Below are 26,486 nucleotides of genomic sequence, written 5' to 3' on the forward strand. Positions count from 1 at the left end.
GCTGAAGTGATTATGAATTCTTATCACCATTTGCAATTTGAAGGTAAGCCTGTACACGAATACATCTAATTCTGATAGATCTCAGCAACTTTTGTTATGAAAAATAAAATTAAAAAATGGAAATTAGAAAGAATTTGGATCACAATAAAAAAATACTAGCATAGTAGAGGGCACCGGTTTGTCACAATACGGGTGATGTTGTTTTCAGCCTTCAATTTCAAAAGTTAAATGAAGCATCCATCCTCCTCTCTATCACCATGTTTAGAGTAAGAAAAAAGAAAACGTCATACATGCCTTAGCCCTGTAAGAATGAGAGCCACCTTGAAAGTTGATGACACCATAAGCATCAGTAGAGGTCTGTTCTGTATGTTTTTCCACTGACCATTCTTCTATTTCCTGATTATAGTTTTCACCCAGCTTCACATCGGAGTATTTCATAGCAAGACTTGCAGTAAAACAAGCATGTTGTCTGACCAAGCGGCCACAACAGCACCTGCACCCAACCACATAATTTAGAATACTTGAATAAATACTATTATTAGAAGACAAGAGAGAAGAACTTCTTTTATCTATAACAGAGATACATCAGATTTAGAAAGCAGACTCTAAATATTATATAAACCTCTCTTCCAGAGCAAGCTTTGTTGCCATAAATATTTATAGCAAGAATTAATTACAATACATAATTATTATGCAAAATATGGAAGCTCACTGAGATAGCAGGTTGGAATCCAGAAGAAACTCATTCTTTGAAGCCAAATAATTTATATAACATTTATAAATCTGTGATCTATGTATTGCGGACAGTTCTTTATTCATTAGTTATATTTGGTTTATATCTAACCTTTCACCAACTTGTCATTTGCAATATTGATCAAAACTTTTTAAAACCCTATTATGAAAATGTTCATTTAATGGAAAAAAAACCTCATAAATATTGTAATTACAAAGAACTCTCACCTGACAAGTTGCTGACAAATCTGACATCCTGGAAGGCATCTATAAGAAATATTTAAAGATATGAGTAAACTTCAGCTTCAGTTTTAAGGTGGGTGAGCGGGATGGGGACAGACCACTCACACCACTTCACGTGCTTACAGAAAGATTACTGAACAAGAGAGATCTCCAGCAAACGGAAAACATGCTGCCCAAGTTTGCCCGTTTTTAACATGGTAACTTGTCTGCCTTTATTTTATGTGACTGTAGTATACTTGGCAAGTAAAAACACATAAACCTGCAAAAGCTTCAGTCCTGAGACTTCAGTTGGGTTTTCAGGCTTTGAACCATCAATATCTGAAGCCCAGGAATACTTCAGACAGGATTATCTGTGGTATTGAAACTGAAACATTTTGCTAGATGCTAAGAAGTAACTTACATACCAGCATTTTCTTGGACTCATTCTAACTATACATTGTTGCATCTGTCCTACAAATTCATGCTTCTTGTATACATCCAAGTTGAACTGCCTGTCTGGGAAGGTTTTTTGATAATTTCTGAGTTGCATGTACAGAAAATGATATATATGAACAAGCCTTATACAGTAGTATCTTCACATAAAGTTTATTATATAACTTCTACCCTCTTCCATCTTGAACATTTTCCGTGTTTTCCTGATAAGAGCTTTCTTAACATTTAAAATTAACATAGCAGATAAATTTATAATACTGTTTTCCATAATTTTCACAAGCAGCTGTTAACCAATTATGGTTAAGAGCTAGTATGCAAAAGCATACAAATACAGATGTTATACAGTAGCCTTAAAATGTTTTCAGACTTTGAGCATAAACAATTTTCTTATTTTGTCCGCTATAGAAGTTACACTGCTATTAATCATCTATGTTTTTAATACTGAACTATAGTTCTCTAACAGTTACTAAATTATAATTATCTATACTAAAAGGTACAGATCAACAAAACATACCAAATACTCCTGTCTACATTTGATTCATTTACACGTAACTGACAAACAACAGTAAATGATTCTTAGAAACTGAAGGACAAAATCTGATGGGAAAGTTGTGAAGTCTGTTGTATGCTACAAATGGGTTAAACTAAAAGGGCAAGTGTTGAAGATCATTTTGTTCCTTGGGAAATGCTCTGGAAATTTTAACAGCCTCCTAATTACTTTGTTTGCATTTGCAAATTTTCCATGTGCTACAATCATGGCTATAAATTCTAAAAGCTTCTCATGTCACATGGTTTCAAGGAACATGGTGAATTATTTACAATAACTGAAAAATTCTACAGCATTTACTTTGTTCTTTTTCTGCGTAAAAACAAAGGTCTTAAAAAGAAAAATAATACTCTGCCCCAACAGAACAAAAGAGATTTATAACTTTTTTTAATGGAAAAGTCTGAAATAGAAGTTTTCTGAAGTTCAGAAGAAAAGGTTTCTCAGCTGCTCTCAAATATATGAAGCTAAAAAAGAAGGCTGATCTGAAATCCATAATGACAATAGTAAACATTCTGGGGAGACAAAACTGCCTTAAAATACCAATTCTGAATCTATTTTCCATTTGACTTTATTTAATGCGACACAAATGTCATGACTATGCACATCAAATTTAATCATTGTAGAAACTCTTAAATTACACCTATAACATTTAGTAAAGGTAAACTCTACGAGTTAGATATGTTAGAGGTATCACTAACTTGCTTGATTTCACATCTCTAATTTAGCATAAGGTAAAAGCAGCACGAGATATGCAAAATATTCTTCTTTAGTCTCAGCCTTCCCTCTAGAAACATACTTTCCCATTTTTCAGCCTCATTTTTTCCTTACAGAACTTAAGGATGAAAAATTACTAGATACCACATGAAATCTTTTAATATCTGAACTGTTCTTATTTTATCTATCTTCCCTGGAAGCAAATATTTCTTCAGCCTTTGTTTTATAATTCCCTCTCCCCCAGCACAATTCTTGTTTTTCTTTATTCTTCTATGAATTCTTCATCCTTTTTCCCTGCACTATCACGTTTATTTTTACACTTCATCATACACTCACACTGCTGTTCTTTAAATTCCAATAGAGGATATCTCTATGAGACTTTGTGACTTCAGAACTATGCCACAAAAAAAAAAAAAAAATTACAAAACCCCCACAGTGTACACACACCACAGACACCACTAGGAGGACAGGCAAGAAGCAGCAAAGAGAACAGGAAAACATTTGTTAAAGATTTCCACAGAGCCAAAGTACTTTCAGAAAAAGAAAAAAAAAATCCAGGCTAGACATGAAGAGTGACAATGCCCAGTCACCAAAGAGTGAACGGAAGACAGTATTTTATACAGACAAAGTAGTTAGTCCAAAAATCTATTATACACTCTCTTTACAACACTGACTTCTTTTTAATTTTAAAGAGCAGCAATGACTTCTTGCATCATTTCTCGTTTACCTGTGGGGGTCTTTTGAACTTGGTATGATATACACACACTCCCTCTTCGTGAAAGTATTTTCTATCCAGGATTTCTGGGACTGAAAAATAAGAAGTGTAACAGTATTATAAAATATAAATCACGTAACTTGGCAATGAAAAATGCTTTTTAAGGAAACAAGAATTAGAATATGAGGGGTTTTGTTTTTTATTTAAAGATGAAGGCAAGTAGTGTCTAACATAAAGTTAAATTGGTTTTAAAGTTTTGCTGTCGCTCAAAAACTAACAAAACTATAAATGGCACTATAAAAACATCTCACACTGCCTAAAAGTTGAGATAAGCAGAATCAGTACATAACTTATTTTACACACAAATCCCTTAAAATCCAAAGTTGTATTTTTCAAAACTAACACTTAAATAGCAAAAATTTGCAATATGCAAATGAAGATGTACCAAAAAAACCCAAACCATTTCAAAATATACTGTGTACCTCCCTTGCTAAAGTTAAAAAAAAATTTCAGTTAAAATTTTTAAAAATTAACTGTACTACACTGAGATAACAGTAATTTCATCTATTTACTGCTTTATTAAAGTAAAATTTTAATCTTGAAATTGCAGGTAAGGAAGTTTTCTAACACAATTGGCAATCTTTTCCAGTAGCAATAAATAGGTCATTACCTTTGTTCTTCATCAAGAAACTTTTAATAATTTCATTTCAGTTGCTTTAAACAACCATGTAACATTATCTTACATGATAATCTCAGGATTACATGCTAAACAATATGCATAATGCCCAGTGTCTACATCATGTTTCAGCAATACATTGGGAAAGGAACTCAGACATGATTTTTAGTAATTAAAAACAAGAAAAAATCTGGGGATGCCAATTTGCACCTTATGCAATATTGCTTTATATCCTTATTAAGTTTACATTAAAATTTCTTCATTGTTAACAGCATGCCCTGTTCTACGTTTACTTTTTACCTTTAGAAAAATCTGAGAAATTTCACACCTGTTCTATTTCACAATGAGGGGGAAAAAAAAAAAAAAGACTGATGTATATTATTCACAGGTATCTAAATAGAGGTCTGTGGAAGTAACGAAGAAATTAACTTTTTTTTTTTTCCAGATCTAGTATAACAAGATTCAGTGAAGGTGGATGTTTTTTTCACTCACTGCAATTTCAAGATCAGTTTAAGATAATACAGAGAAATTATTATAAGTGAGAATATACCAGCTATTTTTAATATAGGCCCCTGGAAAACTGCTTAACTGCCCACCCTCTTTCAAAACATTTCCCAGACTCAGCAGATCTTTCCCACGTTATTCATCATAATCTTCTTCCAGTATTTTGTTTTAGTGAACTTTGACTATGAATCTGTCAAGACAGCAACAAACTGCTGCTCCAGTTTCTGTCTTCACACTAAGAGGGCCACCAGTCTCTTCCAAGGAGGATGCAAAGTCACAGGCGACAGGCACTTCCCAAGAGAGAAAGAAGGGTAGGATAAAGGTAGATGCACAATCCACAGGGAAGAATCATGGTGGGGAAAAAGAGCTGTAAACAACAGAATGAGCACTCACACCATGTATTTTACATTTAAATTAATATTTTAAACACCTAGAATAAATAGTCAAAGGCATTAGTTGCTACTGTCCTACCTCCTTTCCCTATACATAGGAAAGAATGCTGTTGCAAAAAAGAAAGAAGGCCTAACAAGAGAAAAGCAGGATACTAGACATTATAGGCAAACATGGTGTTATGAAGGATTCTATTACATTTATGATGCTTTTCCCTCTTTTTTGGTTTTTTCCTTCTCCTTTGGAGCAGAAGATTGAAGTGACTGACTCTTAACAGGCTTGCAAAAGATAATATCTCTTCTGCTGCTGTCCTCAAAATTAATCTCTAATCTCTCAGTAGCATTCTCCTCAGTTCTTGCTTAAGAAAAGAAAAGCACATCACCTTCCACAAAGGAGCTGGGTATTTCCTAGGACACCTGTGCCCTACATGAGCTGGGCTCAAAAAAGCTTTATCTCTTCTCTACCTTTATCAGAAGATTAGCAGTGTTATAAAAATAAATTTCATATATGTGTATATGTACATTTATATATGTATATCATACTATATGTAAAACTATACATGTAGTAGGTAGTCCAAATTATTAGCTTCCTCCTCTCATAGTACTTTTTTTAACACTATTAAGCCTTAGCCTTTGTGATATGAATCCCAGTTCTGGAAGCTGCTTTCTGCTTAGCTGAGTGAACCCACTGTTTTTATGGGTATGTATTTTTGTTCTTCATTTCTTAAAATTGAGGTCTTGTATTGATCATTACTTTAACACTGCAGTAGTTTTAAGCTTACATGTGAACTCTGCAGATCCTCCAGAACATAAAAAGATAAAGAAGAGTAATTTAACATTTAAATGTTTTAGCCAGCTGGCTAAAACCACACCTTGAAGCAAGCCATCACAGGCATAACATGCTAGATATTGAAATCTGAAGTATATAAACCATAAGTAAATGCGTTAATTGCTCCATGCAATATTGTTTTATTATTAAGTGGTGATCAAAGCTGGGGACAAGGAACACTGGCTTACAATGTGCAAAACCACTTTTCATAATAAACGGTTCTGAAAATAAAACAAACAAAAAATACCCTGCACCAAACAACAATTGATTAATTTTTATCTTAAAGAATGTACAGTTTTAACCACTCATCAAGGATTTCTCTCTATTCTTCAGCAGTGAAAGTATTTTCAGTAAAGCATGTGTACATCTATGCTATATACGTGGAGGAGGCTCTATAATGTTACTAAAACATACTTGGAACTTCTCATTTGGTAAAATTAGACTCTCTCCAGCAGCACTCCTGTACACTGATTAATCTTTATCGTAAGATGTTTTATACAGAACTTGCCAATTACAGAGTCTTGTTTCCAGTTGAGGGGAGGGGGGAAAATTAAAAAAATAAAAAAGCAAACGAAGCAGAGAACAGAGTGAGAGATATTTCCCATAAATGGGTAAAGATCACATTAAAAATGTAGGAAGAACTGACACACGGTATTGCCTTCTGTGTCAGTAAGAACTATTATTACATAATGTTCCTGTGATGACCAGAAAAAGGAAGATGACGTGAGGACACTGTTAAGATAAATTAGTTGCAGCAATTACCTCTAAGAAATACTTCCTTATCAGCTAAAGATTAAGTTAAAATAGGAGATCAAGTCAGTAGTCAAAAATCAATATGCAAGTTACCCAACTGTTTTAGAAAATTGCCTACTCTTATTAAGCTTTTCAATCATCTCTACAGCATACACAACTACAACTCTTAAACTCTGCTTCCAGTAATGGGGCAACTTCTGCTGATTGGAGTGATCTGTTTTGCTAGTGTATTTTAGAAGGCGTACCTTACATGATGGTTACAGGCAACATGGGTCAGGAACTCTCAATACAGTGAGCTCTGTAGTGCTGCTATTCAAGAAAAAGGAAAGAAAAGGGGGAAAAAAAGGAACTATGAACCCTCCCCCCAAAACATATGGCCAGATTTTAGCAAAAAGCACAAGTAGTATCAACATATAACGAGCTATTGTTTTTCAACTATTTACTTTCTTTCCTTTCAAACTTGCATCTTGAGGAAAAAAAACTTAGCTTTCCAGATTCTCTCCCATGCATTTCACACCTCTCAAGTGAAATAAAATTTAAGACTTACAAGAAAAATGTTAATACAATTAATATTACTCCAGAACGACCTTCACTATCATTTTCCTACAGGTGACTTATCTATGAAAATTTCACCACATGAAGACCTCTTAGTAGTCAATGTTGGCAGGATCTCATCTGGACACCAAAAAACACTTAACTTTAAGTGTTTGGAAGATGTACTACAGTAACTACTAACTCCTAGTCCCGAAGTGGCCAACAAGGCTTTTGCTCAGTCTTTAAGCTGTAGAGGGTTATGCAAGATACCTCATTCTGGTTGTACTGATTTCTGAGCAGACAACAAAGTTCACTGTGTCTTTCAGTACTTCTGAAAGAACTTCAAGAAACAAAAAGCACATAGATTTGATTCAATTAGCTAGAAGAGATATACTCACCCTGGGATCACGATTAAAGGAAATACTTAAAACTATTTCCAATAAATAAGTCCTTTCATAACAGTTTCATGAGTGCTGAAATAATTATAATTGCTATTTGAAACAAAACTTACACAAGTATTTGCTCAGCTACAAACTGAAGAGAATGTGCTCGACCACAGTATTTCCAACTTCTGGAAGTATCTAAATGCCAAAATAACCCCACAGGCTTTTACAATAGGTGAAAGTTTTACCATAGCCATTTTAGCATTAGCTATTTTTGATTCAGCAATAGCATTAACACTCCAAAGCACCAATAACAGAAATTATTTAAGTGTACCTGCTCAAGATGCAAGGAATGCATCATGAAATTCATGATGGGTATTTTCAGCAAAAGTCTCCTTGTAGAATGAAACTTTTAACACAAAGTTAACTACAATTTAAGGTTTTGTATATGGCAGGTTACAAACAAAAAGAAGCAATCACCAAAGCACAGTATCATGTCAGGTCTCAGAAAAAAAAAAACCACAACCACCTACTACTCTCCCCCTTTAACTCGCATAAATGTCGATAAGAGCCTCTTATTCAACGTATTAAAATAATAAGACAACTAAGTTCTAACAGGGCAGCTATTGATGCACAACACCATGGCAAAGCTTTATCAAACTATTGTGAAGTTCTCCAAGATTATCCAAGTTTGGTCTGAATTATTTTCTATATAGAAAGTAAGCCTTCCTGTTTGGCAAGATCTGAAAACTTGCATGACTTTCGATGAACACAAATACAGCAGGTATAATATACTGTATAGCTGACAATCACGAACTTGTTCCTGTACAAAAAAGGATCCCAGTTTATTCCTTCTACTCATTTGTAATGCTGTATACTGTTGGAGGCTCTTAAGTTATAGAATATTTGTTACAAAAATAAAATTTAAGTTATCCCAAATATATCGCTCTTGAACCTGCAATACTGCATACCAACCCAGCAGTTCTACTGACAATCTTTCTATAAAGCTGAGCCGCTGAATCAAGAATCAGATTAAAAAATAATATTCCAAACTGTGACTTTTGTGAAAGGCTGATAATAGAGATTTCAATTACTGATTGCATAGACCTCAGTTTCAAATTTAGAAGTCATATCACTTTCTACAGCAACTCGTATTTAATCTTTCAAATCTTTACTTACACCATATGGCAGTTCAATATATGCAATAGTTTTTAAAGGAAAAGATCTTCCAATTTTATTTGTCCTTTATTTAAAAATAAATAGCTCTACATTCTTTCCCCACCACCTCCAATTTCCCAAAAAGCTTAGGTTTCCATTTGGGCAAAAGAAAATACGTGGAAAGTTTCAGCAAGCCTGAAAACAAGAAGATACAGTGGAAACAGCAGCAGGAGTACTCATGCTAGCCAGTTCTATCTGTCTAGGTCACTTAGAACCAAAAAGATAAATTTCCAAACATTTCTAAGAGACATTCTGTACTACAAACGTCCTTTAGCTTGTCTATTCAAGGAAATGTCCACTGACAAGTTACTGCTTCTTACATAACTATACATACCGCACACACTCTTTTCATGATTTACAAGAGGATCTCTTATCTAAGAAACCCACTCCATTAGCCAAACACGTGCTATACCATGGGACTGAACTGTGACCCTGCCCAGCCAGCTAACCCCTAACTGAGCACTGGGCTCCTGCACTTACGGCTGAAGGGCAGAAATTTCAAACAAACCTTTTCTTATTGCTTTTATACTCAATATGGCAAATAAAACCAAATAAAGCCAAACAACCAGGATGAATATGATATCCAATTCAGTTAATACATATCAAGTAGTTCAGAATTCATAAAACCTCTTGTGGGAGGAGATGCCGTAAATAAAACGTATGCTAGCTCTCACTGCAAGTATTTCCAGCAGGGGCTTCAAAGCCTTAAGGCACTAAGAACCCTGCTCCAGGCAAAGTACCTGGACTTGTCGTTAGTACAAATTAACTGAATGATACTGAAAATGTGCATCCCAGAATGAGCTAAGTAACTAAGCCTCGGTGTATGGGGTGGGGAGTTATCTGAAAGACAGTTATGCCTACATTTCCCAAAGAAAATACCTAAAATTTTGTATTACCAGTACCAGTAGAGCACAACTCAGTTCCTCAAGGAAATATTTATCATTTGACAAAAGTCTCCAGAACTTCAGCTAATGCTAGGTAAGTAAGTGGATGGGAGGAAAAAAGAAAAAGGTAGTCAGTTTGATGCCATATATTTGCTAATGTTTGTTTTAAACTCTTGGCTCCAGCAAACCCCAGACATTTAATTTACTTGCTTTCCTTGCAAGGAAAATTACATACCTCTATAATTACTGTTTGGGATTTTTTGTTTTGTTTTTTTAAAGGGGGGGGGGGAAACAAAGCTTTTAGCCAGCTAGTATTACAAACTATATTTAAAAGACTCTCTGCTGAAGAATAACAGTGCTGTCTGTCCAGAGAATACACAACACACACAAAAAGCCTACAAAATTTGTTCCTGATTCAATAACTAGAATACCAGTCAACCTTATCAACTTTAAGTAACTCTACAGGAAGTATGGATATGTGCAATAGCTAAAAGACAAAAAGGCCCAAATATTATCACAGTGCCAAATAATATTTATACAGAGTGCTTTAATGTCTCACTGTGAATTATGTCACTCTAAATGAGAAGGACTGTGCATTTATCTTGTTTAATCCACTCCAAATGAAAACTTTTGTAAGGATATTTTACCTGCTGTCCACATCAGGATTATTTTGGTATTATTCTGAAACAACTACCAGCCTCATCTACAAGAAGAAGTTGCTTCCTTTACTTTTTCCCAAACCCACTGGGGCACCTCTTGTCACAGAAACTGACCAGCTCAGACACAGGCAGACCCATCGTGCATGAAAGGTGTCTCTGCTATGTTGAGGATCCTGTTCTGAGCAGAACGGTTCACCTGGCTTCACTTGACTCATAAGAAACCAAACAGCTCTAGTTTTCTGCGTTTAAAGACTTCTCTAGTGAAAATACTGCTACAGTCCTGAAAATACATTGCTCAACAGCAAAAAAAATTACTGGTTTTATTTTATGTAAAAAATTTTGAGGAAGCAAGGAAGGAAAAAGACCAGTCAGAGAAAGCCTTCTGTCAGTTCTCCTGCACACTGTATTCAGAATCAGACCTCAAATGAGCCAGCAAGCAAAGATACGAATCTTCATATCAATGGCTCCCTCAGTGCCGAAAACAAACCTTCAACAATCCTATTCTTTATTAAACAGTTCAGGAGATTTGCTCCAAACAGTTTTCGCAGCAATCCAGGTCTCTAACAGAGTAGCTATTGTTTCATCAAGTTCTTCTCTGACGTAAGACAGTCACCACAAAACTCACCAAATCCACGTCCAGTTTTGGATGCAAATACTTGGGATTTGTCAAAAAGGACTTTTACAGAGCTCTCAAACTTGACAAAAATGATTCCAATGTGCTATTTGGAGAACAGGCTGCTTCTGTGAGAATTTTTTCACCATACAATCACAAAGCATAAAATTGTTTGGGGATTTTTTCAGATTCATTTAATTCAGAAGACCATAAATTCATATACAGAATTTAACATTCTGAAGTCATTATTTTTAATCCTGATGCACCAGAATAAAACGCACAGACCTAATATTTTGGGGACATTTTTATTACATTCAAAATCAATCCACTTTACCCACATTATTGGGAAAGTTATCTTCTAACTGCAATACACAGGTCTTTCAGTGGGAAATTCACAGCAAATCCAGCATATTTTTAACTAAATTTTTAACAATTGCTGATTTAACACCCATGTGAAGGTGCATGCCGTTCTGCAGTTAGACCAGTCATAAAATTACTCCTCCTTTTTAGAAAGTATTAAATCTTAAAATGCATACACCATCCATGCAAGGCATTAAAAAAATATAAAATATACCTAGAAAATGTTTCACAACTGATTCTACAGTATGAGGGATCTCAGATCACAATGGAATAAACCATCAGTTGATTTCAGAAGACAAGTGCACACTGGTTTAATTCCAAAATAGCTTTCTCTCAGCTGAGATAACAATGAACACCTTCAGAGTTAAATATCCAATTATAACAGATATGGTTATTAAATAAACTTGCCAAAACCAGAGACTCTGTAAGACTGTGTCAGCACAGCAGATGGCACACTGTTCCTGAACATGCCTTCAGAAAAGCAGAGTATCCGGGGCGGGGGGAAGAAGGAGAAGCGTAGTTTGATTTTTATTTCCCAACTTCCATCAACAGAATTTGGAATTTTGGTGTGAAAAAGAAAACACAGCAGAAGGTAAACCAGTTTTACTGCTGTAAACTGGAGCAAGTAAATTGATTTCAAAATAGTTTACATTTGCAATCCTCCTGACTACTGAAATACCAAGCTAAAAAATTTTAGCCCTTCTAAAGAATCTATAAATGACTTTCTATGAGATCCCAGACCAATTACATTTTCAATGCATTCCATAAAGTATTTCAAAACATATACCAAAGCTATGATCTAGAAGCAATAAACCACTGAGTTTTCAAAGGAGATTGAAATAATTCTTCACCCTCTAAAATTTACAACTATGGACAAAAGAAAATTATAAAAAGGGAGCACATGGTAGTAACTGCAAGGAAAATACAGCTACAGCTTTTCAGCCAGCATTTTTAACTCTAATACCCACTTTGTTCAAATGAAAGATTTCAAAAAAAAAAATACATGGCAAAAGTACATAGACATGTTTTCAAACCTGTCATACAGTACCTGCTTCTTTCTGATAGGGTCCCTCACTCAAAACCCATTTTTAATTATGTTGAGTCACCCATATAAACCAATCCCAAAACTCTTACATTTTTAAACACACAGCCTACTTTTCCTTCCTTATCTACACTGATACAATTGTATGGTCTGCATCCTGTTCACTTCTCTCAACACCAAGGATTTAGCTGCAGTCTGCAGTCGTTCTCATCTTACCACTGATGCAGATTGCAAGCCTATACACTCTCTTAAATAAGATCAGCAGGAATGTAGAGTCAGCATACCTACTCACCAACACGCAACAGAAATGATGCCAAGCCTTTTTAAGTGGGTCAGGTAATTTCTTTGAGTATCAAGGATGGCCACTCTCCCTGGTCCTTTCTGCAGGGACCGATGGGACACGCTGTGCATGGCTGCTAAAACTTCTGCACTTCCTGGCTCACCGGATTTAATCCCCATGAAAGAATTAGTTTGGTTCATACCCCACATTTCTGGCAAGTGCTGGGCTTACCTTGCACATGCCACATAGGGTGCGTGAACAGACAACACTATAAACTCTGGGTTTATTTTTGGAAGGAATGAGGCTTGGGGCACGCTTTCAGAGGTAAAACAATTCACATAGCCTGGATCTGTTGGTTGTCCTCCCCAAGCAACTTCCAGTCCTTTCCCCATCACATAGGGAATACAAATCACAGATGCGAGAAAGGAGTTAGTGGTGGCCACCTCTAGAAATAAAGCAGTAGGAAAGGGCTCCTGCAACCAGCCAAATAATTAATCCTACCCACGATTTGCTTCCGATTTGTTCCCAGACAAAAAAAGCTCAGCTCTGGCAGCCGCTATTCATAGACAGCATACAACTACAACTTCACTGCACCTAGTGCAAAGGATGTATTTCAGCTTTATTTGAGCTGCAGATTTTAGGTCCTCCCTTTCTGGTTCATGAAGTGCATGAACATCTGATTAATGCATTATGTGCCGAAGCACATTACAACTACAAAAGCAAGGTGGAAGGGTGGATGTTGTTGGTCTTGCTCTACCACTTTCTTAGCCTGTTCCATTTACAGATCTGACTTATTTTTAATGTCGTACAAAGAAAGGTACTTCTCTACCATCACAGCAAAGATTTTGGTGCCTGCTGACTTAAGTAGGCTATTATTAACTCACTAGAGCAATGGAAACATGTTATCACTAAGGGATTTTTGACATAGCTAGCCTCAGACAACCCTTTGAATATCTAAAAAAAAATAAATAACAAAAACAAAAAAACACCACACAAAAAAAAACCACCAAAAAACCAAACCACAAAATCCAGGAAGCCTTAAGCCCGCATTTAAATTATTACAGATCAATAATGTTTCTCTAAATAGCATAGGTGAGAGGGAAGAGCAACAGAACATACTAGTGGGCATGTGAAATAGGTGACAGCACCAGACCACTGCTAAGGATGATGAAATTTCACATAACTTATCTTTAGACACAGTATCAGAGAAAACCAGTTTCTTTTTATAATCAAAACTACTAACATTAGAAAACAGGCCCATCAGCAACCATGCAATCAAAGAACTACCTGGAACAAATCTGGAATTAATTCACTAACAGTGAGTATCACAAACAAACAAACAAACAAACAAACCCAAAACACTTTGTATAAGTTACACAAGTCATCTCAGAGCAGAAAATTAGTATTAGGCTGGTTCCAGGCTAGTATTAAAATATCAGCATTGGACCTGATATCTGAGGGAGACATAGTTAGTTATACACGTATGACATGAGTTAGTCATACAACCCCTGAACTGCCTTCACTTCCTTGGTAAAGGGAGTATGTGCATTACTCATGGACAGGATTGTGGAGGTGTGATGGGGTACACTGTCTTAACTGCTATTCTCTATGTTCTCCCTGCCTGGACACACATGCACACCAATGTGCCAGTATTTGCTAGCTACAGTAGGGGAAGTGAACATTTTGGTCACCTCTCTACAGTGACCAGAGCTCTTGGGAGATTAGAATAGGATGGAGAAAGTAGGATGAGATGGGAGAAAAACAAGCCAAAACAAGAATTTGCTATAGTATAGTTCATTTACTGTAGAATTACAAAGACTAAGCATTTATAAAATTCAGCTCACTAACAAAGAGCTACTGGATTCAGTTACACCTTCACTGCCTGTCAAGACAGAGAGCTAGCTCTCCTAACAGAAGCTAGCTAGGTCCACAGTTGCTCAAGAGTGCACACTGACTACAGCCCATCTCGGGGCATGAGTAGCCTGACAGCATTCTAGAGACATCCACATACCTAAACTCTTATCAGGAAATAAAATTCCCTGCTAAAACTATTTAAGTAGTTTCTGTTTACTCTGGAAAAGTACAAAGAAGAAACTTAGCTGGGTTTATTTAGGGAAATGTGAAAGCAGCTAATTACTGTCTGAAATAATATATATTTAGGCGCTTATTTAGGCACTTCTAAAAATTTCCACCCTCTGCTTTTGAGAGGAACAAACCGTTGTTTGAGCTACTGTGTCTTATTTTGTTGCTTTCTCATGAGGCTAGTCTTGGATAAAAATTGAGCTATCCATCACAACCTCACACTGACTGCTGAAATATTCTTTTACACTGCTTTTTCCATTAGCATTCAATCATTTTATTATTAGCAGGTTTTGAAAGTCTCAACTACACTCTTACATCCCTCTTCATTAATGTTTCTTTTAAATATTATAGCCAGAGCTGTAAAACCTACACAATGCAATGTATTGTGAGAGAGCTTAAAAGTCATTCATTTTAACTCCAAGTCAATACTCAGGCTCCTAAAATGTACCATTTTACTGCACCATTTAGCAAAAGCACTACAAAGCTTCCTATCATACCGTCCTTCACAGTCACACAGCACTGCTAATTAAGAGACCAGCACAGAGATCCTAATGCCTAACTACTGATTTAAACCTAGGTCTGGCTAGCTCTAATGCAGAGGGAAACAGAAGAATGTCTTTTGGTGTTTCTCTTATGCTAGTCTTACAGGGTTGCCTCAGCAAGCTTGAGTCCCTAGGCTGAGTATTCAGATCTCAAATCAAAAGCACAAAACTCTTATGAAACACTTGCATGGACTTGAAATACTTTGATTCATCAAGTTGGACACTATCAACTAAAAAGTGGAATAATCTGTGGGGACAAAACCTCCCTTTTTGGTCTAGCAGGGAAAGCTAAATATCTTTTATAAAAGGAAGATGAACTCAAGAAAAAAAAAAATTTGAAACATAAAAAAAGAGATCCATTCCAAATGACTGTTCACTAACTAAAAGTATAATGAAGCAATGCAGGTAGTTCCCTAGGATGTGCAATTTACTGTCTCAATCTTATCTCTTAATTTTTGTTTATTGCACAGCGATACAGGTATCCTCTACTCAAGCAGGTCGAAGAAACTACAGTTTTTCACCTCTCCCACCAAATGTTGATGCAGAATTGCAGGTTACCTGCAGAACTGAACTACATGCAACACATCTGTGTTAAATACCACAAGCCTAAACAATCACTCAGAAATTAAATACATGGGTTTTAGAAATAAAGTAACATTTTTTTTCCCCCCAGGGTGGGGGGAACAACTAAATAAATGATATTGAGGGATCACAACACTGCTTGCACTTCATAAATGTTTTCTGTTTATTATAATTTCTTCCAGCATACTCACTTCCAGTAAAACTCACCAATGCTGAGTGGTATGTGGCACAAAGGCCTGCCTAAGCTGTACTTAGGACTTATACCTCGGGCTCCTCTCTGGCCTACTGGGGGAAAGGGATGAAAATGGACTATCATTCTAGAGAAACAAAAGACAACAGTAAGGAAGTGGAGGTCCTGGCAACAGCAAAGCCAAGATACATAGGGGAAATACTTGCTTTAACAGATACAGTTCTTCAAATTGTACAGTGAGGGTGCAGAGAAGACAAGCTGAGTTACTACTCTGCCCTCCCACCCGCTCTCCTGCTACTTCCCTCCTGCCAGCAGTTGTGCACTAGTCCTCTGGGGAGTTGACTGAGCTCCCTAAACCAGCACATTTCCAGGAAAAACAGAGCAGGTAGCTTTGATGTCAGAATGAACCGATTCAGATGCAACCTGGGCAGAAAACTAAGGCACAGGAAAGGACCACATGACCGTGATCAGCGTGGGAGCAAGTGAAGTAGGACAACCCCTTTGGTAGCAGTAAGATAGTGGGTTAGCAAAACAGCTGAGCTGATCTAAGCATACTGTCAAGGTACATCAAAATAATCCCCCAAAGCACACTTACTCTAGGCATCCAGGAAAAGACTACAGATCTGTCACACACAAAGACATTCTTTTTAAGCACCTGTACCCTGATGTGCAGGATGGAAAGGAACCTAAGTCGGTATTTACTTCTCAGAGAGCTGCCAACGAAGCAAGAACATATTGCCTAAGGTCACATTTTAGGTGAGCAGATATCCTGGGTTTCAGAATAGCATCCACTCTCACCTAGCATTGAAGATGTTTTTTTGCCTAATTCATGGTATAATTAACACCCAACTAACTCCTAATACATTAATTACAAAAGATTTTTCTTGTCCTACATGCAAGATCTTTACATTTGTCAGAAAAACCCTGAAAAATCTAGTAATGACACCCAGGGGGATAGTCAAAAAGACTAACCTTACCTTAGCAGTGCTAATTTTTCTACATCCCCTCTGCAGAGAGAAAAGAGCTGCTCTGGATCCCCCTCAGTCTCCACTGAGCAAGCCTAGGGACTCACTGCCTAATTAGCTTTTGCTAATAATCCTCCCCCTCTCTGCAAAGCCTACCTGTATTCTGCAGATTGTCTACCTGCATGTGACCAGAAAACATTTTTCTACAACCTGAAAACAGGATTTTTCTGAAGGCAGAAAAGCTTCAGTCTTGCACCTTTTCTATACCAGGAAGAAACTGCAGCCTGAAGTTTACTGCATCTTGCTGTCCAGCAAAGTACTGTGATTATACTAGTACCAAGTATCTCTCTCATGGGCTACAAAACACCAAGCACAACCAGATGATGCATTCAAACAATGATTTGTTTGTTAGGAGCCTTCATCACTGCAGAACGTTTGTTCACCTGTAACACTAACTGGCAGCCCAAACCAGGACAAGGATGAGTGTTTTCTGCCCTCTTTCCCTATACAAGCAACATAAAAAGACCACACAGTTTCACTAATGGATTTGAAACAATTACAGAGAATTTTACAGTGAAGAGTCCCCGAGTTCTACATACAGAGATAGCATTTCTATGGAAAACTGCATGCATACAAACCGTGTTTTTTCTACAGCTGAAAACTTAAAAAGGATTTTTCTGGGTAGGATTTTTATAGAAGGAACCAAGAATAAGACGGACCAATTGCTTAATGAGGCAAAGGAATAAATCCTCATCAAGAGCATTTCTGAAGTTGGCACAAATTAAAAGGACAAAGGTTAGTTAAGGGGATATTTCTGCTTTTCAATGCCTCTGTCTGCAAAGCCAGTTAATGCCAGTTTAAGAGGTTAACGTCCATCCCAACCTCCACATCTTTGCTTAGTGCCCCTCACACAGGCCAAGGTAAATGCTCGCAGGGCTGCCCCGTGGGCTAGCCTGTAGCATAACCCCATGAACATTTTCAGCACAGTTAAGGAGTCAGCAAACTATAGCTTGTGAAATCAGGAGGAGTGAGCCTCTTCCAACTAGTTCTGCATCCAGAGGCACTGCAACACCAGATGATGCCAAGTTCCTAGAAAGTTGTCTAGGATACTTGTCAGCTATGGTATCAGTGATTCATTACTCCCTCCCTAGTGCGAGATTACTACCACGAGCAGGAATTCCTTCAAAATCAATCACTCCGAAACTTTTTGGCCAGAAGATCACTCTCAGCCATGCACTGTTTTAACACCTTCAGCTGAAGTTTTATTAAATTTACAGTTTAACAGAATTCTGCAAACTACAGTTTAGACAGTACTCTAGCCAGGGAACACAGGAGAAACTGGTAAGACTTTGACATTTAAAACATCATTAACTGCACCTACTCGTGTAGATTAACTGATTTTTATAATTGAAGAGAAAGTTGATTAACAGTTCTGTAATTACACAACTGGTATTTTTAGGCTCCAATCATGTGTCACTTAAGCACATGCATAATTTAACCTATTCAGGTGACTGAAGTTATGCCTGACTAAATACTTGCATGACCACAGCAGCCACAGGGACAGGCTTTAAAAGGAAGCTGAGCTTTTTCAGACTGGCTCTAGCCACAAACTAGTATACCACATTAAGCTTACTACACAAAGTCAATATACATGCAATTTTAACTATGCTGTACATCAGCCGTCTTTGAACCTGGCCACATGGCTGCTGTGCTAAGCTCTATCAGATACATTAGTAGAATGTAGCTTCGCTCTCTCCTACCCCAAAAGAACAGGTTCAGCTTCTTGAGAGAGTTACACAGGAGTGGGAATAGCACTACAAAGCAAATAAGCAGCATGTTAAGAACATGGAGGAAAAAAAAATCCAGCAATATTTTGTTACATGAGACAAGTTAGCAGCAGTGGATCATTTGCCAATAGAAATAACTCGGTGGGAGGGGTCAAACTCATCTTGATGCAGCTCAATTCACAGACAGACTACAGCACAGCGTATCTGGTAAAAAAGTTATCTTACATCTGGTAGCACACATTCAGAAAAGAAGGTCAAGAAAAACATCCTCTGTAAACAAGAATTTAGATACAAAAATATTCAAGCATAGCTACTACGTGCCTGCAGTACAATTAGACAAGGTCTGCAATGCAATTTGGTTTATATTTTGAAGAGGCTACAGAACCTGGCTTGTGATGGCGCAGCTCCATCCATGCCTGCACACAAGGCTGTAAGACTTTGAAAACACTCACGTAGAGCGGGTGATACACAGGGTAACCAAACACTTACTTATATGATGGCACAAGTCAACTCTCCAGCACCTCAGAGCAAGCTTCCAAACCAGCTTTACAGCTCATGTCAAGTTTGGAGTGCCACAATCCCATTTTCCTAAGCCTCTGCACATGATCCCACCCTATCTCATACCAGCACCGGCACTTATGCAATCACATGGAGAGCCAATTCAGGGAAATGACCAACAAAATAATTAATCGGGGGGGGGGGGGGGATGATTAGATGTTTATTCAATTCAGATCCCCGCAACAGTGACTGAGCACAGAGGGGAACACAAAGGGATCAGTGGAAGGGTGACAGCCATGGCTTAGATGAGTTTAGACTGGATTACAACCACACCTTTAAGAAGAGTTTTGGCAGATTTGGGAGCGGCTAGCAAAGATGCTATGGACTTGAACATCAACCCTGCCCCGTATCTGAGATTACTACCCTGCAAGACACACATATCCACACCTCAAGCACTCCAGGTCAGTCTTGGGAATTGTATTGTTAATGAAGTGAGTAATAGTGGGAAGACCTGAGCTGCTAAGTAATACTAGTTCTAAAAGTGCCCCGAGTCTAGAAACTTTTAGGCAATAAGTCCTTGTGAAATACAGTATTCCTAACAGAGCAACTTGAAATTCATTTGCAGAAGGCATAAATGTAAATCTATTTATTTATTAAATTCAAATTTTAAATTTTAAAAGTCAAGTTTGTCAAGTCTGCATTTCACAAAAACTGATTATCACTTTGCAGTATTAGGAGGAGAAGAACTTAGCGGGTATTAGGATAAGCAGCATCAGCCAGGGCCATCTTGCAAAAGTCCACCAGCACAAGTCAGCAGACTACAAAGTGAAAACATCTGAAAACATCATTTCTCTTTGCCTTTTAGCAAAGGTGACAAGAATCAAATAGGCAAGATTAAGAAAGTAAGTACCTCTCTGGGTAGAGGTAAGTGGGAACAATGCACGGAACAAAGGCTGGTATTCAATTGCAATAACTATTGTGTTAAGACTGACTGAGCTGTAACAGACACCTTCCCAGGCTTTGAAGATTACAGAGTTATATTATGGTGAAAGACTGAACACCTAGATTGAATTAATTTAGAGCTGTCACTGAGAAAGTACTCTCAAGCAGGAACGCATTAGTGTATGACAGCAAAAATATACTCCAGTAATCACCCAAAAGGTTGTCAGTAAAAAATAAAAGCAAAAAATAAAAATCAGCAAACCAGAACTTAATAGAAATATGCCAATTCTCAGAACCTGCAGCTTCTTTTTTTTAAATCTCATTTGATTAGTAGTAAAGGCAGAATCCAATAGCATTGGGAGTCATCCACACTGGGCTTTGGGATCCATGACTTACAAAGCAAAAAGCCTGACCAGGCTGCTACAGACCATGAAATAGCTCCAAAGCTCTCCAGCTCAGAAAGAGGCCTCCCCAAATTATTGCTATTACAACCATTAGCAGTAAGTCTAGACATTGATAAGATTCACACGTGCATAATTTTCAGTTGTATACAAACTAATACACACACATCTACCTATACTCTTTGAAACTGGACATCAGCCAGTGCATGCTCTTTGCAAAACACATGATGTGCCTTTAAACAAAATAAGCTCTTCGTGTTGGACTGTATCCAACTGTAAACTAGTGATCTCCATGGACAGGTTGAAGATGAAGTACCAATAAAGCTTCACAGCTTTACAATAGCTGTTTCTGGAGTTGGATCATCTTCTTAAAACATTAGTTGTCAAACTACACACAACTGAGTACCAACTTTATTACTGAATCAGCCTGCAAAATTCCAATTTTGCAGCTGTTGAAAATCAACAGATATACTAGCACACATATCATATGCCATCCTCCTTCAGCTGAAGTCAAATGAAGTAACGATGGGTTGGGATACACCAACTCGGCAACTGCACATTTGCCATACATGGAGAGTTCAAACATTTCAGAAAATCCAACAATAAATAATAGAAAAACTAAAACAGCTTGAGTTAGAATGAGTTTGTAAGAGTCTTTCGGAAAAAAATTATATTGCTCTCAATAACATAAGTATTAAATAATCCATAACTTTGATACAACTTTTAGGATTTAAAAAAAAAAAACAAAAACCACACCACAGAAATTTCCAGAATTAAGGTTGAATCCAAGCCTACCACCTCAGTAATATATGAACTTTAATTTAGTTAAGGGGAAAAAAAATCCGTAACTTACAAACCAAGTTCAATCCGCTCTAATGTGTTGTCAGTTTGTTACCATACTTTAAACTCTCCTTGGCAATCAACCACCACATTTACCTTACAGACTATTCCTGCAACACCCTCATACTATAGGTTGTCAAACCATTTTCCACAGTTTAATATTCTAGTCTTTTCATAAGGCAGCTTTTTGGAACTATCAGAACCACAATCAACAACACAGTTACTTTTCTCCCTGTATTTCCCATATGTTTAGAATACTTTTCGCCCAATTCTTGGGAAGGAAAAATGATACAGTTAAAGGTAACAATGTTATTTATCCCAGTTTCTCTCCTGGTTTTTTGTATTTCATTATCCCATCATAAGTCCACTGGCCTCTCCTTCTTGGAAAGAACAGAGGGGTAAGAAATTTCCTCTACTCACCTAACAGCGATTAGACAACCTGCACTGTCCGTGATTCTGTGCAAGAATTATAGTGGCTGGGGATAAAAACAAGCTCAAGTTGCACTGTGGTTCCAGCAAACCTGGTAGTTAAAGAAAGTGGCTTACGCCCCTGCTTTAAAATGGCTCACATGCACTTTACATGCTAAGCAAAATATAGGTGTAAAGAAGGCTGAAAAAACCTCACCACTCCTCAAAAAAAACCAGCATTCCCTCTGTCAGTACAAGAGCTGCGATGGAGATTGGTCTCCGAAACACTGCTGCTCGGGTTTGTGGTCCCATCCAGTTAGATGCAATGGTTCGGCATGCCAGGTGATGCTGGTTTAATGACTGGCTGCTACGAAAAAGACAAGTCACCTCCTGCACATCCTACCTCCTCTGTTGCACTGCAGCACTGATGCCCAGCTAATCCTGTGCTGAGCCAGGTCAGGAAGCGAAGCTTGCCAATACAAAGGTTTGGGGGTTTACTTTTTCTGTTCTTCTGTTAGATTAGCTTTCTTTTACTTGAAATACAAAACCATCTGCAATTCAAGTAAAAAAAAAAAAAATCTAAGCTTAAAGTAATAAAAATAACAGAAACCAAGGATTAGGTAGATCATTTTCAGTATAGGTTGTATCACCATATATTAACATAACACCATTACCTGTACATTCTCATTATATGAGCAGAAGAGATGGGATTAAGTCAAATGAAGGACAGTAACAAGATTGCAGGGAATACAATAGAGGAGGAAGAAGGTTTCAGGCCAGGGGACATGACGAAAGCATAGAACAAGCTTCATTCAAGTTTTACCACAGGTCAAGTCAGTATCACTGACTTTTTTGTAGAAATAATGAAGCATATAGACTCATTTGTCAGAGGCCACCACTACTTGTCAGTATCAGAGGCAAGAAGTGACACTATCTTTAATAATCCTATAAGTATCTTAACCAAAGACACAGAGTGAGATTATTCAGTAATTTATCTGCTGAAAAGCCAGCTGCTGGAATTTCAACCAGTGAAGCTAAAATGCACCAAGACTGAATTATTCACATTAGAAACAAGAAACATGACCTCAAAGACAAAACTTCAATTCTGGAAAACACACACATCAATTTTACTATCAGTTTGCCTTTAAAAAAGTGGGACAAAAAAACAGAACTAATGTTACTTGTTTCAGCAAATTAACGTGGCATGCAAATACTGCTGCCAAAGTAGACACGGTTAAAGGAAATGAGGGATTCCAAAAGAAATAAGTATCTGTTAAAAAAAAAAAAAAAAAAGAGACAAAGATACATTTTTCAGGTTAAGTATATTAGCATGAGAAGTATAATTTCATTGTCTTGATTTTTCAAAGCATAAGCCACAATTTCAAAATCCAATCTCAAGTCTTTAAAGACCGGAACTTCAAATTTTGGCTCATTTCAAACAACACGCTGAACAGCATCAGAAGTTTAGTAAAAGTGCCACTGCTAGTATAGCTACGTATTAAACTCCTAATTAGGCTAATCAGGGTCCTTCCGGGAAAGAAAACTAAACTTACTATGCAAAATCCTGTCAAGCACCCAAATTGTAGACTATAAAAGCATCTCCATCCCTTCACATGCACTTTTTGACAAGTCCTCTTAGAGATTTATTTGCAACGTTACTGGTGTAAAATCGACAAACCAGTATAGCCAAACCCTATTGTGTCAGCATCAATTATTTGCGTTCAAAATTATATTTTTTTTTAGAAAATACTAATCTGTCACAACTGTCCACAAGGAGTGAACAGTTAATAGAAATGCACCTCATGAAGGGACATGAAAGAGAAGCAGGAAAAGTTTGGGTGTTGGTGCAAAGCTTTCAGGAAAGGGAAGCACAGCAAGTGGTAAAGATAACTATGAGAGAGGAGTTTGGATGCTGCAGTCTATCACCAGCAAAGCAGAGAAAGCAGGGCTGATGCGATAAGACAAAAAGGTAAGGCAGCAGGGCTAGAGTCACGCAGAGCCTCAAGGGACAAGAAAAGAAATGAAAGTTTACACAAACACAATAGAGTTGGGTTTTGGTGGTTTTTTTTTACAAACACAATAGAGTACCTCTCCAAGATAATCCACCTGGGGAGGTAGATGATCTGATAGAGCATCTTTAAATATAAGTGAGATAACTGCTAAATGCAAGGTGATGTTTCAAGATGCCTTTGTATGAAGGTGAAAGTTACCCTCCTGCTCCTGAGCTCAAGCAAGCAAAAAAAAAAAAAATTAGAAAAAAAAAAATCAAAGTAAAACATCAGGAAACTAAGGTACAAACAATCCAAAACCAGCCTAAACAGTTTCCACATGCACAAAGGTTTTTTCCCCCCACTTTAAACAGCAAAGTCAAGAATGGCCTCATACCAGAAGGTATGAAGGATGATCTAGCAGACACTTATCTCACCCACACAGACACTTAAAAAAAAAAAAAGACTGAACTCCCGGAATTGCCACACTGAACAACTCACTCTTAAGAATAATGTCTGATTTAATGTTGGACACTGTCCAGCAATTATTCAAAATTGCTATATACTTATGGAGCAGCAGGGAAATTTTTAGCAAAATGAACTTGCATAAAATGTCCCATATTCAACTCAGGCCAAACACCTGTTAAACAGTGGTTTCAAAATATTCAAAAAACACATGGTAAGTATAAAACATTGCAAACATGTTACACTGCCAGAAAAACTGCTGAGCCACGATCAGTTTACAAATCTATAACGGTTAAAACCAATCTGTACATTTCTAGGCTATGTCAGCACCAACAAAACACCAGAACTAAACTTAAAAAAAAAAAAACCTCCAAAAAAACCCACCCCACAAAACTAAAAAAAACCAACACCACTTAGGTTGAGAAGAGCAAGTACCACACGAGTGGGAGATGCCAAGTACTTTTTCAAGTCAGCACGGATGGTTGCACTTTCAGCTTCCTAGAAGAGTGCTGGATTTGCAGATTCTAGAAAAAGACAGCCCACATTTATTTCTACGCAGTTCACAGATGTAGTCAAAAATAGAAGATTCATGGGTATGAATCCCTGTGGTTTTGAAGAACATACTGTGAAATAAAACACCTTTATTTAAAAGGAAATAAAGCATCTGACTAGAAGTTCAAGCAGACTGTAGAAATCCACAGATTTACACTCCACGCTTAGATTTTCAAAATCATTTGAAAGCACTTGATGTGACAGCTCACTCTAAATTCTGTAAATATCAGTTAAGAACCGATTAGCAGCCAGAAGAAGAAAGAGCTGGAACTAAAGCTGCGTTTTCTTTGTAGAAGCTCATACGCCTCTTTGTAAGGGTCTGGACGCTCCCTTGTATACGACAACGTGCAGAAATTGTAAAAACTAAATAGGTTGAAAGATTAGAAGGGAAGAACAGCTGCATCCCAGAGAACTACGCGGTCCACCGTATAAATGCTGGTACCAGACACAACCACAAGGAAGGATTAGGGCAGTACTCCAAGAGCACAGACCGAAAGGTCGCGTTTCCACGCAGCGGAGTCCCCTCCGCCGCAGGGCCGGCTCCCCCGAGCGCTGCTCGGAGGAGCGGAGGGGTGTGAAGGGCAGCGGCCGCCCCTCGCCGCGGGGCCGGCGGCAGCAGGGCGGCGTTGGCCGGCCCCGCGGGCACTACGCGAGGAGAAACCGCTCCAGAAACGCCGGGCGGCGGACGGGAGCCTTGCCCCGGCTGCTCGGGTCAGCCCCGGCCGGGGCGCTCCGGGAGGGCAGGGCCCGCCGGGCCAGCAGGGTCGTGGGCGGGCGGGCGATGAGGGCGCTGAGGGCGGGGACGGGGACGGACGGCGGGGCGCCCCGCCGGCCGGCCGGGGCCGGGGCACCGCGCGCGGACGGGCCTGAGGCGCCCGAGCCCGCGCCTCCCCTTCCGGGCCGGAGGTGACAGCCCGGCGGGGTCCGTCCCTCCCTCCCTCCCTCCCCGCCACCGGGGCACCCCCGCCGGGGCGGGCAGGGGAAGAGCCGCCGCCGTGGCGGCAGGCGAGCCCGGGCGGGAGAGGGGCCGCGGCGGACCCGGAGCGGCCGGCCGGGACAGGTCTGATCCGGCGGCCGGCGCCCCGTCCCCGTCCCCCCCCGCACTCCTCGCCGGGGCGAGCCCGGCCCCGCCGCCGCCGCCACCGCCGCCCTCACCATTCTCCTCAGGGCCGGGCTGGGTCTCGGCGCCGACTCTGGCTCTCCTCGCGCCGGGCAGCTCCTGCTCGTGGTTCGGCGTCGGCGGTGGCGGGGCCTGTCTCCATCTATCGGGGCTGAGCTCGGCAGCAGCGGAGGGCTGGGTGGGGAGAAGCCGGGCGAGGACAGCGCTCCGGGGGCGAAGAGAAGAGCGGAACGAGGAGGACGGCGCTGGCTCGACTCCGCACCGGGACCCAGCGCTGGCGGCTGCCTCGGCCCGGCAGCTTTTTCTCATAATTGTGCGACTCGGCCGGCGGAGAGCCGCGGCGCTGCCGCGTCAGCGCGCACCGCCCCCGGGAGGAGGGGGAGGCCGGGGCGGCGCGGTGCTGCCCGCTCCTGCCCGCCCGCCTGGCGCGGCGCGGCACGGCCCCCTCAGGGCGCCCCCTCAGGGCGGCGGCCTCGGCCTCGCCACACGGGAGTGGGCGAGGGGGGCACCCCGAGCAGCGTCCCGAGGTACCCCGAGAAGGCGCGAACGGCTGCCGGGGGCAGGCGAGCCGTGCCCCCCCCCCGTGTGTGTGTGTGCTGTTGCCGAGGTAAAAGCCG

The 26,486-nt window shown here is 39.2% G+C and overlaps 1 protein-coding gene across 2 annotated transcripts in view; it reads right to left on the reverse strand.

Moving 5' to 3' along the window:
* The window catches only part of TRPM7 (transient receptor potential cation channel subfamily M member 7), a 61,402-nt gene extending 35,369 nt beyond the window's left edge, over positions 1–26,033 (reverse strand). For both annotated transcript variants that reach the window (XM_075045189.1, XM_075045188.1), the window contains exons 1-4: positions 25,905–26,033; positions 3,396–3,475; positions 961–999; positions 295–493 (exon numbers count right to left, since the gene is read on the reverse strand). In XM_075045189.1, the coding sequence (XP_074901290.1) occupies positions 295–493; positions 961–999; positions 3,396–3,475; positions 25,905–25,907 (321 nt within the window). In that variant the 5' untranslated portion in view covers positions 25,908–26,033. The remainder of the gene's footprint in view (positions 1–294; positions 494–960; positions 1,000–3,395; positions 3,476–25,904) is intronic.
* Between the last annotated feature and the right edge of the window lie 453 nt (positions 26,034–26,486).

The sequence above is a fragment of the Buteo buteo genome, chromosome 13 (genome assembly GCF_964188355.1).
Source record: "Buteo buteo chromosome 13, bButBut1.hap1.1, whole genome shotgun sequence".
Classification (NCBI taxonomy): Eukaryota; Metazoa; Chordata; class Aves; order Accipitriformes; family Accipitridae; genus Buteo; species Buteo buteo.